This window comes from Cynoglossus semilaevis, chromosome 10 (assembly GCF_000523025.1).
Source record: "Cynoglossus semilaevis isolate Cse_v1.0 chromosome 10, Cse_v1.0, whole genome shotgun sequence".
NCBI lineage: Eukaryota > Metazoa > Chordata > Actinopteri > Pleuronectiformes > Cynoglossidae > Cynoglossus > Cynoglossus semilaevis.
Window position 1 is genome coordinate 13,667,007 of NC_024316.1, and position 19,020 is coordinate 13,686,026.

The window sequence follows — 19,020 nt, forward strand, 5'->3', positions numbered from 1 at the left end:
CCAATAGATTTAAATTGAAATCACTGCCACAGACAAACTGTCACTTTATCTGTGTGGAACTACTACAGACATTGTTGACCTTCTTCATCAAACTACCCAGTAGGGCAATAAAACACTGACCTGAGGTTTTGGCTCCATCCCTTCTGTGATTTCAGAGAGGACGTGTAACGACTCGGCCTTCATGTGCCGTAACGGCAAGTGTCTGAATGAGACACTTTTGTGCGACCGTAACGATGACTGCGGTGACGGCTCAGACGAACTCAACTGCTTCATCAATGAGTGTCTCAACAGTAAGCTGAGCGGCTGCTCGCAGCTCTGTGACGACCTCAAGATTGGCTACAAGGTCAGCTGTGCCGCTTACTCTTTTTCTTAAGTTTTGTCTGCCTGAATGTGTGTAAAGGATTATTTTATAAAGTCAAGGTTTGGACTGGCGTAAAAATTATGTCTGCTAAAAACAATTTCATTTTCAGCTGCTATTAGCCGTCAGATTGTAAAATAATGTTACAGGCTCCAGGTTTAATTGATGATGTTAAAAACAAGTACAGCACTGTCCTCAGTCCTCCGGTGAAATATCAATATTTCTGACTGGTGAAGATTGTGTTACATGAAAATTCTTCCCTCGACTCCAGAAATCATGTCAGCCCCGACTGCTAAGTTCATAACGTCCAATTATTTTTATTGCCCCAAAATGAAATGCTTTATGATCCTGGATTATCTTGTGATTGTTCGGCCCGGTTCCAGACCTGAAACTCATTTTAGAGGAATTTTCTAAAATGTCATGGCTGAAAGGGAACAGGAAGTTTATCTCAATGACTGAGATCGGATTCTTTTAAAACCGGTGGATCACCGTTTCGCTCTGTAGACGTTCAGGCATTTGTGTCTGCAAAACTATTACTGCTATTAACAGTAAGTCCGTTAAGATCTGAAGAGAAATAAAAGCCTTTGAAATCAGTCTCCACTGGCATGTGGTTACATAAGGCAAACACATTGTCTTTGTAGTGGGAGGCCAGTCAGCCTGAACTCTGTCTGAACTCCAGTGTCTGTGTTCCGTCTGTGATCGGTGCCTTGTGTAGAGAAATGTTGTAGAAATATTTGTTCACTCCTTGCCATTTCACGAAGAAGTTGTGGGGAATAGATTATTATTTTTTTCTTGTAACTTGTAGCTGGTCTAGACTAGACAGGGAAAGTGCCAGAACCTACAGTCTGTGGAACGATCCGTCTCTGTGCTCCTTCACCCCTCAGTGCCGCTGTTACCCCGGCTTCCAGCTGAAGCGTGACGGGAAGACGTGTGTGGACGTAGACGAGTGTACCACCACCTACCCCTGCTCTCAGCGCTGCATCAACAGTCACGGCAGCTACCACTGTCTCTGCGTGGACGGCTTTGAACTCAGCCCCAACGACCCGACCATCTGCAAGTCCACATCAGGTGAAGCACGCATGTGCATATTTGACATGTGACTCATGACTGAGGGGGATCTTTGGCTCACGGCCACGTCATTCCTGAAACATATGTTTTCTTTTTATTGTATTGGCGTGCAGAAGTGGAGCCGTATTTGATCTTTGCTAATCGCTACTACCTGAGGAAACTCAACCTGGATGGTTCAAATTACACCCTGATAAAACAGGTCAGTATTTCTCTAGTTTGAGCCGATGTCAGGTCAGTTCAGTTGTTGCAGGTTTTTGTGGTGCCTGAGTTCTTCTTTAAACCTCACCTTTAACTAGCTCTGTTGCTAACTTTCAAACTACCATCATATGTCATTCTAACCCTCTGAGCCATTTAGGTGTAAATATAAACTCTTTATTCACAATTTAACATATTCCATTAATTATTTAATTGATTAAAATCATTAACAATGCATGGCTTTTATTTATAATATATATAATATAGTCAAATTAACTGTAAAATTAAAGTAAGAAGCATTTAATATTTTGACTGCCATTGTCAATCCTGTATTTATCTCCTGTATCCTCCTGTGTTTTAGGGTCTGAATAATGCAGTGGCGCTGGACTTCCACTATGCAGAGCAGATGATCTACTGGACGGATGTGACAACTCAGGGCAGCATGATCCGACGCATGAATATGAACGGCAGCAACATGGAGGTCAGTGTGACATTCTAACACCGGTTGGTCTAAATGGTTATCGATCATTTGTGGTCAGGCCACGTGGGGACCACTATGAAACAGTAACTAAATAAAAGTACAAAAGTAATTTTATTAATAAAAAGATGGAAGTTATTTAGTTTCAGTTTGTCGTGAGAAGACACTGAAGTGCTTTTTCACGTCTTTAAAAAAGTCATATACTATGAGTGAACGACATATTGATGAGACGTGACTTCCTGTCAACCCCGTGTCTGACTGTTTTCCGCAGGTTTTACACCGTACCTCTCTCAGTAACCCTGACGGTCTGGCAGTGGACTGGGTCGGAGGAAACTTGTACTGGTGTGACAAAGGCCGAGACACCATTGAGGTGTCCAAACTCAACGGTGCCTATCGAACCGTGCTGGTCAACAATGGGCTGAGAGAACCTCGAGCTGTTGCTGTGGATGTTCGCTACGGGTGAGAGAGGCTTTTCATCTTTTGTTTCATTTTGTTGTTTCTTTAAACCTGTCACTGACGTTGTCTCGTCACTTCAGGTTCCTGTACTGGTCAGACTGGGGTGATAACCCTCACATTGGGAGGATCGGCATGGACGGCACCAACAGGAGCGTGATCGTAGAGGACAAAATCACTTGGCCCAACGGACTGACCCTGGACTTCATCAATGATCGTATTTACTGGGCGGACGCCAGGGAGGACTACATTGAGTTTGCCAGCCTCGATGGCACCAACAGACATACGGGTAATGTCATTTTTGGATTTGGATTTGTCCCAACAGACATACGGGTAATGTCATTTTAACATTTTTAGTTTCCTTTTAAAGTTTTAAATCCAAATCTCTGAATTTCTGCTGAGAGAAAAAATGTCACATTTGACAGCTGAAAGGATATTAAAGTTGGGTTTTTACGACAGGACACTGAAAGCAATACTGGACAAAAGTGCAGACGAGTTTCATCTTGTCCTGAACTCCAGACTCATTTGAAGCCAGAATGTGAAGGCAGCCAGGTCCAGACTGTCGTCTCCACAGCTACAGTCTCGTCCCCGGAGCACATGCCCGGAGAACGGAGACAGAGAATAGTGGAGATTGTCCTGATTAGTGAGGCTTTTTAGTATTTATGACGTCTGCGTGGAACTCAGCTGTTTAGCCCAGTGGAGACAAAAGCAGATATTGTCAGGCAGCTGAGAGTGTGAGGAATCCTGGATGTGAGCGGACGTTTGTGTTGAACAGTCTCACGTCGGCTGGAGCTCTGCTGTGTGGGCGCAAAGGATTGTTTACAGTCTGTATAAATCATTTTGCTGAGACGGCGTACATTTAGAAGTGTGTGTGTGTGTGTGTGTGTGTGTGTGTGTGTATGTGTACACTGAGACAGTATGTACTGAGATTAACGCTAACCAAAAGTCTGAGATGAGTTAATATAGGAGCATTGTATTTTTTTGTACACATTGAGTTCCTTTCACGTCTCCTTCACCTACGTCACGTATGATGTTTGGTTTATTTCGTGCGGCAGTAAATATCACACCGAACTCAAACAGTGGAAGCAAACAGACGACAGATAGAGAGCAGCAGACAAGGTCCAGTTGAAGTGTAAAAGTTAATGAGGTGTGAAAGGACGTAACATGACACGCAGATGTCGTGGAGCCACGGTGGCTGTGGAGCGGCCTCTGTTTGTGAGCGGGGCAGAATCTTGGAGAAATGTGTTCAGTTGTAGTCACTCTGTGGCATGTGATGTTCTGTTCTGTTCTGTTCTGACTGGTTATTTAAATTTAAATTGTTCCTATCACAGTCTCCTGCAGTTCTGAGTGTACATTTGTCAAAACCACAGGAGTCCAGGTCAAAGTAATTTCAAAGTAATCAGTGTGAGGTAATAAAAGTATGGATCCAACAATACCACTGTGTCCAGTTTGTTAGCTGCCTGGTTTCTCCCTCTTCACAATAAAAGTCAACAATAAAAATGGACAAATGACAACAACAAAGAAACTTGGTAATTATTGAAAACTAAACAAGAAAAAAACCTGTTATTTCCCAGAAAAAGCTAATGAACGGGTTGTGGTTTGTCTTTAGACGTCACTCACAAGTTTGGACTGAAAACTGGTCTCAAAACACTCTTTACAGACTTTTGTCTGTCAACTGTCAGTTGTTCTTTATACCAGTGCTGATTGTTTAATTGGCTGTTTGTTTCTTGCAGTTCTCAACCACGACATCCCCCACATCTTTGCCATGACTCTGTTTGAGGAGTACATCTACTGGACAGACTGGGAGACAAAGTCCATTAACAGAGCTCACAAGTCCCTAGGAACCAACAAATCCACCCTGATCAGCACCCTGCATCGACCCATGGACATTCACATTTACCATCCTTATCGCCAGCCCGAAGGTGAAAACACACAATGTTTAGATATACAGAGAGAAACAGATGTGTGTTCAGTCAGTTTGTCGTCATAGCTCTTGCTGCATTAACCATGGTTGGATGGTGTCTTTATTCTCCAGTGCTGAACCATCCATGTCAGACCAACAACGGAGGCTGCAGTAACCTGTGTCTGCTGTCTCCTGGAGGAGGCTACAAATGTGCCTGTCCCACCAACTTCTACCTGGCCAACGATCAGCGCACCTGCATGTCCAACTGCACAGCCAGCCAGGTACACAGGCAGCGTGAACAGCTCTATATCTCACTGTGTCTTGTTAGCAGAATTCATTAAATGTAATGCTGTTCAGTTGACAGCTGGCTGGTGGCCCGGTGCTGCAGTTGCCAATAGTGTTTGATTTATCACTTTGTTTTTCCCCCGTTCCCCGCTGTAGTTTGTGTGCAAAAACGATAAATGCATTCCTTTCTGGTGGAAATGTGACACGGAGGACGACTGTGGCGACAGGTCGGACGAGCCAGCAGACTGTCGTAAGTCAAACCTGTAACCGATGCCGTGTCGTGGTTCATAAACGGTTCAGACTTGGTGTGGGACTTTAGTGACCGTGACTCTGATGAACTGTGGCTGTGTCTTACAGCTGAGTTTAAGTGCAGACCAGGGCAGTTCCAGTGTGGTACAGGCATCTGCACCAACCCTGCCTACATCTGTGATGGAGACAACGACTGTCAGGACAACTCAGATGAAGCCAACTGTGGTACGTTCAGTTTAGTTTTAATTTCATCATTTTGATGAAACCTTCAGCTTCAAGTCCTACAGTTATTACAGCGACACAACTGACAGCATATAGTAAATCCAGAGCAGGGGTGCCCAACCTCTGGGCCGCAGAGCACTAACAGGGCATGGGCCGTTTGGTACTAGATTAATAATTTACTTTATTTAAAGAGAATCTTTTTTTTTTACATCTTTCAAGTTCTTCCAAACTCTGTTATTGTTGCTCCATTTTTTTTTATCTATGTTTTTCTCCAACATTTCTTCTGTTTGTTTTTCTCTGCAGATATCCATGTTTGCCTGCCCAGCCAGTTCAAATGTTCCCACCCAAGTCGCTGCATTCCCGGTATTTTCCGCTGCAACGGCCAAGACAACTGTGGAGAGGGAGAGGATGAGAAGGACTGTCGTAAGTTCACAGCCTGATTTCAGTCCAGCGCTGTCTCCCCATGTTGTCTGATTTCACTCTGTGTAATGACACACACACACACGGTGTGTTTCTGTCACAGCTGAGGTCACCTGTGCTCCAACCCAGTTCCAGTGTGCCATCACCAAGCGTTGCATACCTCGTGTCTGGGTGTGCGACCGGGACAACGACTGTGTGGACGGATCTGACGAACCGACCAACTGCAGTAGGATCTCTAGTCTACATTTATTACTATCATTATTATTCATTAACATGTATATCTAATTAGCTGTGTTCCACGTGATTCGTCCTCCAGCTCAGATGACCTGTGGCGTTGATGAGTTCAGATGTAAGGACTCCGGCCGCTGCATCCCAGCTCGCTGGAAGTGCGACGGCGAGGATGACTGTGGTGATGCATCAGATGAACCAAAGGAGGAGTGTGGTAAGGACGCAGAAACAGGTTTTGTTTCCCCCCTGTTTTCCTTCGATTATTTTCTATTCATGATATCCTGTTCTTGTTCTCTATGTAGCGGAGAGGACATGTGAGCCTTATCAGTTCAGGTGCAAGAACAACCGCTGCGTACCCGGCCGCTGGCAGTGCGACTATGACAACGACTGCGGCGATAACTCGGATGAAGACAACTGCCGTACGTGTCTCTGTCTGCTTTGAATGAACACTTTTATACTCACTCCCTGTTACCTCACTCGACCCACTGTCAACAACATCCATCCCCATCGCCACATGACCATATGGTGATGTGCGCACTTTGCACATTGATCCTGTTGACTGCGGGCACTCAGCACTAACATCTGTCATTTCTGATGCATTACTTCATCTGATATTTGTTTCATTTCATACTGTCCTGTTGGCCTGAGACAGAGGTAAGGTGCTCATCTTCATATATGTCCATGCTCTGTGTCCCCTGCCTGCTGTGAGTTTTATAAAATGTCTTCGTAACCACCTTGGTTAAAAAAAAAAACAATGGCTGAAAATATATATTTTATTTTTATATTTCTACATTACCTATATATTTTATTTATATATATATATTTATTTGGATTTTATTTTTGTCTTTGTTATTTGCAAGCTTGCTCCTTTCAGTCTCCTTCACCATCCACTGTATTCTGTGTTTATATATATATATATATATATACACATATACATATATATATATACATACATATATACATATATATATACATATACATACATATACATATATACATATATATATACATATACATACATATACATATATACATATATATATATATACATATACATACATATACATATATACATATATATATACATATACATATATATATATACATACATATATACATATATATATACATATATATATATATATACACAGACAGATATATAGATATACAGACAGATATACATATATATATATATACACATATACATATATATATACACATATACATATATATATACACATATACATATATATATATACATACATATATACATATATATATACATATATATATATATACATATATGTGTGTGTGTGTGTTTCCTGACCTTGCCCTTGCTGTTGGCAACATCTACAATAAGGTCTTTTCTTCTTCTTTAGGGCCTCGACAGTGCTCAGAGAGTGAGTTTGCCTGCACAAATGGTCGCTGTATTGCCGGGAGGTGGAAATGCGATGGAGACCATGACTGTGCTGACGGATCAGATGAGGTGCAGACACTTTTTCAAGCTAATGTTCATTTAGATGACCTAAAAGTACCATTCATCATAATGATATTTGGTCGCCTGTGGGCTGTGGGTTTTTTTTCAGCATGGTTGTGAGCTGAAGTGTGACAATGACCATTACCAGTGTAAGAACGGTCACTGTATTCCCTACCGCTGGAGGTGTGACGCTGACCCTGATTGCATGGATGGAAGTGATGAGGAGAATTGTGGCAAAACTGGTCAGTGGAGGCTGTGTGTTTTAATACACACTTTAAAATCCCAGATGTTAAATGTTTAAGTCAGAGGCACAGAAGGATCAGATGTAAAAGAGTCTTTCCTCCCTTTTTCTCAGCTGAGCGTCAGTGCCCTCAGGATGAATTCCAGTGTAACAACACCCTGTGTAAACCGCTCGCCTGGAAGTGCGACGGGGAGGATGACTGCGGGGACAACTCTGATGAGAATCCTGAGGAATGCAGTGAGTGCAGTGTCATGAATCACAGACACCTTCTGCTGTTCTCAGACTTCATCCTTTGTGTTATTGACCTATTTTTCTTTCTGCATTGTGCCTCTTTTCTCTGCACGTCTTTTTCCTGTTTGCCTCTCAGGGAGGTTCCAGTGTCCTCCCACCAGGGCATTCCGCTGCCAAAACGACCGTGTTTGTCTGCAACTCTCAAAAAGATGCGACAGCGTCAATAACTGTGGGGACAACTCAGACGAACTGAACTGCCGTGAGTTGAAGACACATTAAAAATCACCTTTGAAAACTCTTTCAAACATTTAGACGGTCACACTAAGTGAGAGGGTTCAATATTTAGTTTGGAATTACAGTTAGCATCAGGTTTGAATATTCCAAAAAACTACATTTTTTTAATCTGTAGAAGTTTTATATGTAAATAGTAAAAGCTGTCTTGTTCTATTAAATCGCCACATTTTTGTATGAAGGACTATTTTTCAACCCTCTGACACCAAAGGTTTTTATAGCTTTTGCATCAAAGCACCACTGAACTTTATTGGAAACACATGTAATTCCTATAAAACTGCTATTCTTATGGTGAAAAAATGTTAAGTGAAATAAAATTGAAAAAATTCCAAATGTGGCACAGATAAAGAAATATTTGAAAGGAAATTAATTTCCCCTTTGTGTGCCTTCCCTGTAATAGCCTGTGCCCCGAAGAGGGCCTGCCCCCATTTCAGTAACCACTTCCTTACATGTTATATTTGTTACGAGGGAAAATTGTTAGTGCTGCTTCCTAATGTATAAATGGCATCTAAGGGTAAAGTTAGAGGTCAGTGCCTGCGGCCCCCACTGCGTGTGGTCTCTACTTCAGAAACGAATAAATTAATGGGATTTTTACCCCATTTTTCAGCAAAGACTAAAAGATACAGACAAGAACATCTTATTACTTTATATATGTCTGCCCTACTTATCCTAAATAAAGCTGACCCTGTTAAGAGGTAACAGAAAATACCTGTATCTTCACATATATAAATAGATATTCATCTGTATCCAAACATATAAAAATACTCATACGTATGCATGAGAGTTCTTTTCTCAATTAAGTCACTAAGCATTACTTACTGTAAATCCACTATAAAACTCACAAACACACAGCAGAAATACACCTTAGATACTGCTGAAATGTTTAGATAAATATTCTATAGACTTCCAGAATGTTTCTGGAGAATAACCTTTAATTTTGAAAACTTTTTACCTAACCCTGTGACCTGTTCACTGCAGCTGCTCCACCTGATCCAACATGTGAGAAGGATGAGTTCCTGTGTGCAAACAGCAGGTGCATCAGCTCCAACCTGCGCTGTAACTTCTTCAATGACTGTGAAGACCACGGCTCTGATGAGATTAACTGCAAGACAGGTGCCCGACATGAAACTGCTGTGATAAAAATGGAGAGAAAAAAGATTTGTCAAATTTAAAAGCACCCACTCAGCTCTGTCTCGTTCGTCCTCAGACACAAGGCTAAATGACTGCAGGAGCAACAGAACTCAGTGTGGAGATGGAGACGAAGCTCACTGTGTCACCTACGGCAGCGACTCCTTCTGCTCCTGCAAACCGGGGTTCCAGAAAGTAGGACATCGCACCTGTGGAGGTAAACCTGCAGAAACTCTGCAGCTGTCATGACAAATCACCAAATAGTTGAAAAAATACCAAATGCTTATGCTGTGAGGCCACGGGGTCTGCTGTTCCTCATGGTTTTCATTTGACTCTCTATTTTTAGATAAGAACGAGTGTCTGCAGTTTGGAATCTGTTCCCACATGTGCAACAACACCAAAGGCTCGTACAAATGCAGCTGCCACAAGTATTTCACCAGGATCAACGACACCTGCAAGGCCGACAGTGAGATCTCTACCCTCTTTCTCGTGTGGAATCTTATCTTAAGTTGTTATTTGTTTCAAAGGTCGTGACTTTTGACCTTCGTTCCTCCCAGGCATGAACAGCAGCAGACAGATTCTCTACATTGCTGATGACAATGAAATCCGCAGCCTGGACCCTGGAATGCCCAACTGGCGTTACGAGCAGACGTTCCAGGGGGACGCCAGTGTTCGTATCGATGCGATGGACCTGCACGTGAAGACCAACCGCATCTTCTGGACCAACTGGCACACAGGCCGCATCTCCTCCTACGAACTGCCAGGACAGTCGACGCTGTCCACGTCCTCGAACTCTCATCGTCACAAACGGCAGAGCGAAGGCAGGATCACAAACCTGCAGGTGAGACGGTTCACGATAAAGGTGTAAAACCAAACAGTTAAATTGATCAGTTAAATGATCAGGTTCACTCTGCAGTGGTTGGAGAACTATTCTCTATGTGCAAACTGTATGCAAATAGTGAAATAGAAATAGTAAGTCATATATTAAATTGTTTTTATATATACATCTATATAGTTGCATATATATGTATCTATATACATACATATATAAATACATATTCAAATATACATAAATGTACAGTATATATACTGTATGTGTATGTGTGTATGAATGAATGTATCTCAATGTTCTATCAATGCCTTTCTGTTTGTGTTTAGATCAAAGAGCTGAAGATGCCTCGTGGTATAGCCGTAGACTGGGTGGCTGGGAACCTTTACTGGACCGACTCGGGTCGGGATGTGATCGAAGTGGCCCAGATGACGGGTCAACACTGCAAGACCCTCATCTCAGGCATGATCGACGAGCCGTACGCTATCGTAGTGGATCCACAGAGAGGGTACGAGGAGAGTCAGCTGATGGAGGACCAGATGCTAAAATCTCACAGTTTCAAACATCACGATTCTAACTCACTTTATGTCTCGTTTCATGGGTAAATTCTGTTTTCTTTTCAGAACCATGTACTGGGCAGACTGGGGGAACCATCCTAAAATTGAGACAGCTGCTATGGACGGCACTCTGAGACAGACACTGGTCCATGAGAATATTCAGTGGCCCACGGGTCAGTACAGCACAGAAGTTGACACCTTGATTCACTTTGTTCCAGTGAACCCACTAATGTTCCTTCCAACATTTTGTGTCTCCCTCTACAGGTTTGGCTGTGGATTACTTCAACGAGCGTCTGTACTGGGCAGATGCCAAACTCTCGGTGATCGGCAGTGTCCGTTTGGACGGCTCTGACCCTGTCATTGCTGCGTCGGGCATCAAAAACAGTTGAGTTCTCCAGCACGCTTGGAACAAACTTGAATCTGATTCGAACATTTCCTTCACATGTTCTGATTCCTCGGCCTCTCTCTTTGGTTCCAGACCTGCTTCATCCATTCAGCATAGATGTCTTTGAGGATTACATCTACGGAGTCACGTACGTCAATAACGTTGTCTTCCGAGTCAACAAGTTTGGAAAAGGCACCATGGAGAATCTCACCACCGGAATCAACCACGCTACTGACATCGTGCTGTACCATCGCTACAAGCAGCCAGAGAGTGAGTCAGAAACCCTGTTCCCTGAGTAATAAGAATAAAACATAATAAAGTAAAAAAAAAGCAAATTATTATGTGTTATGTGTAATGAATGATAAAATCCTGAATGGAAATCAGAAATCTGGAAATCCTACATGTTTTGAAAATGTACAGCTTCATCAGATATATTTTAACTATTTTGTTTTTGGCTAACCTTTAGCGATTTTTTTTCCAAATTGTTGCCGACATATTTTATGGTGTAGTCCTAATGTCTCTTTACTTAAGCTATTTTCTTGCTACATTGGCAATAATTAAAAAAAGAATTTAGACTATTTGTTGCCAAATCTTGCAGTTCTTTACAGCACATTACCAGTCATTTTCAGACAAGTGTCAAAATGCATTAGTTTGTTTTTTAATCATTTTTGTGTGTGTTTATTGTCTTGTCAACCGTTACTTTTCAAAACTTTAAGATTTCTACTGTTTGTCTTTGTCTCAGTGACCAACCCATGTGACAGGAAGAAGTGTGAGTGGCTGTGTCTGCTCAGCCCCAGTGGACCGGTGTGTACCTGTCCCAACAAGTACGTGGCCAACAACGGCACATGTGTGGAGAGACCCACCCCCACGCAGTCACCGTTCTGTAAGTCCGCACACACTCTCATCTGATGGAAATATGAAAAAAAAACCTGGTTTTACTGAAATCGTTCCCTATGATGGAATTCCTCCTCTGCAGCGCCACCATCAGGACCCTGTGAACTTCAGTGTCTGAACGGCGGCAGCTGCTTCCTCAACGCTCGTCAGGTGGCCAAGTGTCGCTGTCAGCCCAGCTACACCGGAGAAAGGTGCGAGATCAACCAGTGCAGGGATTACTGCAAGAATGGAGGCACCTGTACTGCTTCACACACTGGTACGATGATTTATTAGACTCATTAATTTTCCACATCACTTGGTCAGAAGTTTTTCTCAGATTTATTTAAATATTATTTGAATTATTTAAATGTTCTTTTTTTCACTGAAATTGCAGGTGCACCAACCTGCAGATGTCCAAAAGGATTCACAGGACCCACCTGCAACCGTCAGACCTGTCAGGACTACTGCTTAAACAATGGCAACTGCACAGTCAACATGGGCAACCAGCCCACCTGTAGCTGCCCACCAGAGCACCAGGGAGACCACTGCCAGTACAGTACGTGTGGTGACATCACCGGTCGAACCTCAGATTCAAACACACACTGAATACTTATCATACCGCTGACTCCACACGTCTCTGCCTCCACAGCTAAATGTGAAGGGTTCTGTCAGAACGGCGGAACCTGCCTGGAAACAGCCAACAGCACCAAGCTGTGTCTGTGTCCGTCTCAGTACATCGGTCACCAGTGCGAGCTGGACAAGTGTCAGTTCTGTGGAACAGGCAAATGTTTGACGTCGGCCTCAGGGGAGGTGTCCTGCAGGTGAGTTTACTGCTGTGAGAGGTGAACCGGGTCAGAGATTAAAAGACGATCGTGATTCTGAAGTTTGGTCAGTGTGACTAAAGATCATCACACTTTGCGTTTGTGTGTGTTTTTGTGTGTAGTTGTCCTAATGGTCAGATCCAGCCCAGCTGCTACTCCTGTCTGGACTACTGTGCTAATGGCCAGTGTTCAGTAGACACTCGGTCACTGCTGCCTCAGTGCAAGTAAGTTGTGACTCAAACACTCTTAGCATTTGTTAAATAAACACTTGCCTAAATATTTCTCTGGGCTTGTGACCCACCTGGGCGTCATTGGTTTTAAGTCATCGTCTGAAGCTCTGGCTGGCTCTGTGTGCAGGTGTCCCGTTGGCTGGAGAGGATACAGATGTGAAGTGGCAGCAGCTCCTGTTGATTCTCCGTCTTCCAGTGGAAGTGAGTTGTTATTTATCTTCAGTATGAAGTTTTAGCATTTAAACATTTTTCTTGACTCCCTTTGACTCTGTCTGTTCCCCCACAGGCACCACCTCCATCGTCATCCCTGTGTTTCTGCTGCTCTTACTGGCACTGCTGGTGGTTGGTGCCATCTGGTGGTACAAGCGGAGAATGCGAGGGTGAGTCCTGGCTCAAGGAGACCGTTTGAACTCGAACTCCATTTGTCATCTGTCTATCTTCTCTCTCTCTCTCTTCCTTCCCTCCTGATAACCATCTATTTCCTGTCTCCCAGATCTCTAAGGCGGGGCAAAACTCGTTCTCAGTGCTCGCGGTAATTTTACAGGGTTATGTTGATTAAGCTGTCGAGCCATGAATCTTGTCTCCTTCATTCTCTGATATCCAGTCAGTCCAGTCAGTCAGTCCATCTGTCCCTGCTGTCGGTCCGTGTAGAAAATCTCCCTGTTTGTCTTTTGCCTGTCATCGCTTGTCTTCTCTGTGGGGTTTCTGGACCAGCAACACAAGGGCCTGTTTATAGATATTATCTTTAACTACCTTTTGCTGGCAGTTAACAAAAAAAGACATATTACATGTGTGTCTGTGTTTAAATGTTTAAATTTTTTATGTGCTTGCTCAGTAAAATGTCCTCCTAAGAACATGTTGAAATGCTTGCTAACAGCATTCTCCAGCACAGACATGCTGAGGTATATTTTTATGGTTTTAATCAAATGACCTTTTGACCCCTAAAAGCTCATTTGACAACCTTTAATATACAGTGTTGTCTCGGTGTTGTGGATTGTGAGGCTGAGGTTGTTTTGCTGGTACAGTGCTGCTACAAAAGAACAGTATTTTTTTCAATAATAAAAAAAATAATAATATGGATTCTTTTGTTGTGTCTGCAGCGCAAAGGGCTTCCAACACCACAGGATGACGAATGGAGCCATGAATGTAGAGATTGGAAATCCAGCCTATAAAATCTATGAAGGAGACCCTGATGACGATGCTGGGGAGCTGCTGGATTCAGACTTTGCTTTGGACCCAGATAAGGTTAGACCTGGACATGGAGCATAATTTTTTGTTTAATCCGTAAAAGTCCCCCCTTAGTTTGTACATTTAAAAACCAATCTTTCTTCGGGGTGAAATAAAAAAATAAAAAAAAACAGAAAATATTTTAGCAGTAAATTTTTGGCTATGTATAACCTGATGCCAATTCAGAGACAGTACAGTATATGTCTTAGGCCATTGTTTCCAAAGACTGAGACCCTCTGGTGGGTCGCAAGAGATTTTTTATTTGGCTCGTCTCTCATCACATTTTCCAGGAGTTTATGAATAATGTCTATGGACTTTGGTTGCGAAGTTTTGTGACTTTTAAAATATGGGTCCCCAGAAAAAAGGTTTGGGAAACATTGTCTTAGGCTATATGTATATGTCAATCAAATTACATTGAAATTGGCAATTATGTTAAAATAAAAAAATTCAGCCAAGATAACTACCTTCCTGTCTTGACTCCACAGCCGACCAACTTCACCAACCCGGTGTACGCCACCCTCTACATGGGCGCCCAGAACAGCCGCAACTCTCTGGCCAGCACGGACGAGAAGAAGGAACTTCTGTCCCAGGTGGACGAGGACCTGAGTGAGGACCCACTAGCGTAGAGCCGGGCACCAACTGAATTCTGCCAACATCACCCTGCCCAGCCCAGTGCTGAGCCCACACGCTCTTTCTCATCTTCTGCCTTTACCAACTGAAAAGAAAAGCAACAAAAAAAAAAGCAAGAACACTGTACAAAATGTATAAAATGAAGGACTACTTTTTTTAAGTGATTGCAGTATTATATTTTGTTTTGACGGAGAAAAAAAAATCCTCTGATGATGAAAAAGGAACCGTTTTATAAAAGGTTTGTTCAGTTCTTTTTAATTTTGCTCACCTGCTCACGCCCCCCCCCCCCGTCTCCCCCATCTAGCCACTACCTCTGTGCAAGTCCTAGAGTCAAACATGGAAAGAAAGAAAGAGAGAAAGGAAGGAAGAGTGGAAGTGGAACAAAGTTAATTTTTTATTTTTGTATGAATTGTATAGTGGAGAAAACAAAAACAGAAATATTGTTCCATCGCAGAAACGTTGCTCAGTATTTGGTTGTTGTGGGAAGAGAGAAGAGTGGGTGTCACTGAAGTACTTCCTGGTTGTTGGTTCAGGCTCGTTATTACACCTGGTGTGTGTGCGTGCCATTGTGAGTGTGTGTGTGTGTGTGTTTGCTGCTGGAGGTTTTAAACGGCACGTTATTTTAACTGCACATGGATGGACTTGGCAAAAAAAACTACAAGCAATTATCTTTCACCTCCTTGCACAGACTAAAGTATAAATATATATATTTGCATATATATATCTATATATATATATAAACCTATTAACAAAGTGTCTTGAACATATATTGTATCCAGGAATACAAACATCAGTAACAAATAGCAGTCTGTACTTTTTAAACTTTTTTTTTTATTTTTTATTGACCTACTGGAAAAGAATGCGTCGGTGACAGTGGCAGTGGATGTGTGATTGTTCTGGATGAAGATGATTGTTATAAAGTCCACCTTCCAGGATGAGGAGTCTGGGATGGATGATCTGTGGCCTTGGGTGAGTCTACTAACAGCATTCTCCAGCACAGACATGCTGAGGTATATTTTTATGGTTTTAATCAAATGACCTTTTGACCCCTAAAAGCTCATTTGACAACCTTTAATATACAGTGTTGTCTCGGTGTTGTGGATTGTGAGGCTGAGGTTGTTTTGCTGGTACAGTGCTGCTACAAAAGAACAGTATTTTTTTCAATAATAAAAAAAATAATAATATGGATTCTTTTGTTGTGTCTGCAGCGCAAAGGGCTTCCAACACCACAGGATGACGAATGGAGCCATGAATGTAGAGATTGGAAATCCAGCCTATAAAATCTATGAAGGAGACCCTGATGACGATGCTGGGGAGCTGCTGGATTCAGACTTTGCTTTGGACCCAGATAAGGTTAGACCTGGACATGGAGCATAATTTTTTGTTTAATCCGTAAAAGTCCCCCCTTAGTTTGTACATTTAAAAACCAATCTTTCTTCGGGGTGAAATAAAAAAATAAAAAAAAACAGAAAATATTTTAGCAGTAAATTTTTGGCTATGTATAACCTGATGCCAATTCAGAGACAGTACAGTATATGTCTTAGGCCATTGTTTCCAAAGACTGAGTCCCTCTGGTGGGTCGCAAGAGATTTTTTATTTGGCTCGTCTCTCATCACATTTTCCAGGAGTTTATGAATAATGTCTATGGACTTTGGTTGCGAAGTTTTGTGACTTTTAAAATATGGGTCCCCAGAAAAAAGGTTTGGGAAACATTGTCTTAGGCTATATGTATATGTCAATCAAATTACATTGAAATTGGCAATTATGTTAAAATAAAAAAATTCAGCCAAGATAACTACCTTCCTGTCTTGACTCCACAGCCGACCAACTTCACCAACCCGGTGTACGCCACCCTCTACATGGGCGCCCAGAACAGCCGCAACTCTCTGGCCAGCACGGACGAGAAGAAGGAACTTCTGTCCCAGGTGGACGAGGACCTGAGTGAGGACCCACTAGCGTAGAGCCGGGCACCAACTGAATTCTGCCAACATCGCCCTGCCCAGCCCAGTGCTGAGCCCACACGCTCTTTCTCATCTTCTGCCTTTACCAACTGAAAAGAAAAGCAACAAAAAAAAAAGCAAGAACACTGTACAAAATGTATAAAATGAAGGACTACTTTTTTTAAGTGATTGCAGTATTATATTTTGTTTTGACGGAGAAAAAAAAATCCTCTGATGATGAAAAAGGAACCGTTTTATAAAAGGTTTGTTCAGTTCTTTTTAATTTTGCTCACCTGCTCACGCCCACCTCACCCGTCTCACCCATCTAGCCACTACCTCTGTGCAAGTCCTAGAGTCAAACATGGAAAGAAAGAAAGAGAGAAAGGAAGGAAGAGTGGAAGTGGAACAAAGTTAATTTTTTATTTTTGTATGAATTGTATAGTGGAGAAAACAAAAACAGAAATATTGTTCCATCGCAGAAACGTTGCTCAGTATTTGGTTGTTGTGGGAAGAGAGAAGAGTGGGTGTCACTGAAGTACTTCCTGGTTGTTGGTTCAGGCTCGTTATTACACCTGGTGTGTGTGCGTGCCATTGTGAGTGTGTGTGTGTGTGTGTTTGCTGCTGGAGGTTTTAAACGGCACGTTATTTTAACTGCACATGGATGGACTTGGCAAAAAAACTACAAGCAATTATCTTTCCACCTCCTTGCACAGACTAAAGTATAAATATATATATTTGCATATATATATCTATATATATATATAAACCTATTAACAAAGTGTCTTGAACATATATTGTATCCAGGAATACAAACATCAGTAACAAATAGCAGTCTGTACTTTTTAAACTTTTTTTTTTATTTTTTATTGACCTACTGGAAAAGAATGCGTCGGTGACAGTGGCAGTGGATGTGTGATTGTTCTGGATGAAGATGATTGTTATAAAGTCCACCTTCCAGGATGAGGAGTCTGGGATGGATGATCTGTGGCCTTGGGTGAGTCTACTGCTCTGAACAGAAGCCTGTTTTATTTGTTTTTTTTGTTTTTGTCTTGCTCTGAAAGTGTTCTAGAAATGTCTGTTAGGCAGAAACTACACATTTCTGTGAATTTGTGGCCATTGCTGATGGAATTAGTCAAACAGATTACAGTTATAACAGAGAAGGCTAATATTTAGCTTCTGTTCCTTGTCTTCTGATTGTTAAGAGCTGGGGGCGCTGTTCAGTGGTCCGCACTTCTGGGGGAGGTTTCAATGTTTTATGCTGGTTTTATGTGTAATTAAATGGCCAAGTCATTTAGGTTGATGCTAACTGTTAAGTGCATTCCCAGAGAGGAGCCTAATCAGCTGATTAGCATACCTCTGCTGCTAACGCTAACCACCACCATCTCCTGTCTCTCTCACTCTCTCCCTGTCCTTCCCCCTCTCTCCTGCAGGCTGTTGTCTTTATCCCCCCCTCCTGCCCTTGACCCACACTTCCTAGCAGTATTCACATTTTAATTATGCTCTCTCAGATTTGTCACCTGTCTGTAAATTAGAACAAATTTTATTTGGAGAGTTCCTCTTTTTTGTTTTGTTTATTTCTTTTATGATGGCACACGCCCACACGGAAATCTGTGGCTCTGATTGTTCTGTTATGTTTTTTTTTCCTTTTTGATATAAGAAATTAAATGGATTTTTATAGTAGAAATAAGCAGTGGCTCTGTTCATCATTTGGACCAGTGGAAAGAAGAGAATCAGTGGGTCATTATTTCTTTATGGAACAAATGAGAAATAAATATCAGTCTCTAAAAAAGTACAAAAAAAAAACACAACCATGTAGCAATCAGTTGTGTGAATGTTGCTTTATCAAAAAGAAAACCTTTAAACTCTGATTAAAAGAAGAGCACCTCAGTGGTAACTTGGTAGCCTTCCAGACCCAAGTCTGCTTCCTTAACCACTAAGCCACTCATGCTTAAATAAATTTAGTTATTAAATTAAAAGGTTTTTTTCTTTCAAAATATTATCTTGTATGCATGTTTTTCATTAACTGAGAGCATTTTTAGAATTTGTTTTTGTTGTTTTTGGCAAAATCCTAATTTAGCATGTGAATTTTAGTCAGATGTTAAAATTATGATGAAATATTTTTTTTAAAAATTCAAAATGTTATCTTTTCTGCATATTTCACTTTACTTTTTTTTAAAAAAATTGTCATTAAAATTTTTCAACATCTGACCAAAATTAGGGTTTTGCTGAAAAAAACTTTACTATTTTACTATTTACTAATTTTACGTCGTGAAAATTTTTATGTATTTTTTCACGACGGTA

General features: G+C 41.7%; 2 protein-coding genes across 5 annotated transcripts in view; both read left to right on the top strand.

Moving 5' to 3' along the window:
- The window catches only part of LOC103385104 (low-density lipoprotein receptor-related protein 1-like), an 88,765-nt gene extending 73,283 nt beyond the window's left edge, over positions 1 to 15,482 (top strand). For 2 of the 4 annotated variants that reach the window (XM_025059514.1, XM_025059515.1), the window contains exons 55-90: positions 156 to 343; positions 1,243 to 1,426; positions 1,540 to 1,625; positions 1,983 to 2,102; positions 2,371 to 2,558; positions 2,636 to 2,841; positions 4,286 to 4,474; positions 4,588 to 4,736; positions 4,897 to 4,990; positions 5,098 to 5,214; positions 5,515 to 5,634; positions 5,735 to 5,857; positions 5,948 to 6,073; positions 6,162 to 6,278; positions 7,239 to 7,345; positions 7,446 to 7,578; positions 7,692 to 7,814; positions 7,945 to 8,067; positions 9,078 to 9,212; positions 9,307 to 9,444; positions 9,574 to 9,693; positions 9,785 to 10,068; positions 10,386 to 10,564; positions 10,680 to 10,786; positions 10,878 to 10,997; positions 11,092 to 11,268; positions 11,741 to 11,881; positions 11,975 to 12,148; positions 12,266 to 12,427; positions 12,521 to 12,692; positions 12,815 to 12,916; positions 13,050 to 13,123; positions 13,209 to 13,302; positions 13,416 to 13,454; positions 14,023 to 14,167; positions 14,635 to 15,482. In XM_025059514.1, coding sequence (XP_024915282.1) covers positions 156 to 343; positions 1,243 to 1,426; positions 1,540 to 1,625; positions 1,983 to 2,102; positions 2,371 to 2,558; positions 2,636 to 2,841; positions 4,286 to 4,474; positions 4,588 to 4,736; positions 4,897 to 4,990; positions 5,098 to 5,214; positions 5,515 to 5,634; positions 5,735 to 5,857; positions 5,948 to 6,073; positions 6,162 to 6,278; positions 7,239 to 7,345; positions 7,446 to 7,578; positions 7,692 to 7,814; positions 7,945 to 8,067; positions 9,078 to 9,212; positions 9,307 to 9,444; positions 9,574 to 9,693; positions 9,785 to 10,068; positions 10,386 to 10,564; positions 10,680 to 10,786; positions 10,878 to 10,997; positions 11,092 to 11,268; positions 11,741 to 11,881; positions 11,975 to 12,148; positions 12,266 to 12,427; positions 12,521 to 12,692; positions 12,815 to 12,916; positions 13,050 to 13,123; positions 13,209 to 13,302; positions 13,416 to 13,454; positions 14,023 to 14,167; positions 14,635 to 14,775 — 4,997 coding nt within the window. In that variant the 3' untranslated portion in view covers positions 14,776 to 15,482. The remainder of the gene's footprint in view (positions 1 to 155; positions 344 to 1,242; positions 1,427 to 1,539; positions 1,626 to 1,982; positions 2,103 to 2,370; positions 2,559 to 2,635; positions 2,842 to 4,285; positions 4,475 to 4,587; positions 4,737 to 4,896; positions 4,991 to 5,097; positions 5,215 to 5,514; positions 5,635 to 5,734; positions 5,858 to 5,947; positions 6,074 to 6,161; positions 6,279 to 7,238; positions 7,346 to 7,445; positions 7,579 to 7,691; positions 7,815 to 7,944; positions 8,068 to 9,077; positions 9,213 to 9,306; positions 9,445 to 9,573; positions 9,694 to 9,784; positions 10,069 to 10,385; positions 10,565 to 10,679; positions 10,787 to 10,877; positions 10,998 to 11,091; positions 11,269 to 11,740; positions 11,882 to 11,974; positions 12,149 to 12,265; positions 12,428 to 12,520; positions 12,693 to 12,814; positions 12,917 to 13,049; positions 13,124 to 13,208; positions 13,303 to 13,415; positions 13,455 to 14,022; positions 14,168 to 14,634) is intronic. The other 2 variants (XM_025059516.1, XM_025059517.1) reach the window with 1 other exon arrangement.
- A 355-nt stretch (positions 15,483 to 15,837) lies between these two features.
- Positions 15,838 to 18,406, top strand: LOC103385103 (low-density lipoprotein receptor-related protein 1-like). The gene is made up of 2 exons (XM_008318885.3): positions 15,838 to 16,132; positions 16,600 to 18,406. Exons 1-2 carry the CDS (start codon positions 16,013 to 16,015, stop codon positions 16,738 to 16,740), a joined length of 261 nt encoding a protein of 86 aa, XP_008317107.1. The 5' UTR covers positions 15,838 to 16,012; the 3' UTR covers positions 16,741 to 18,406.
- Positions 18,407 to 19,020: the final 614 nt, after the last annotated feature.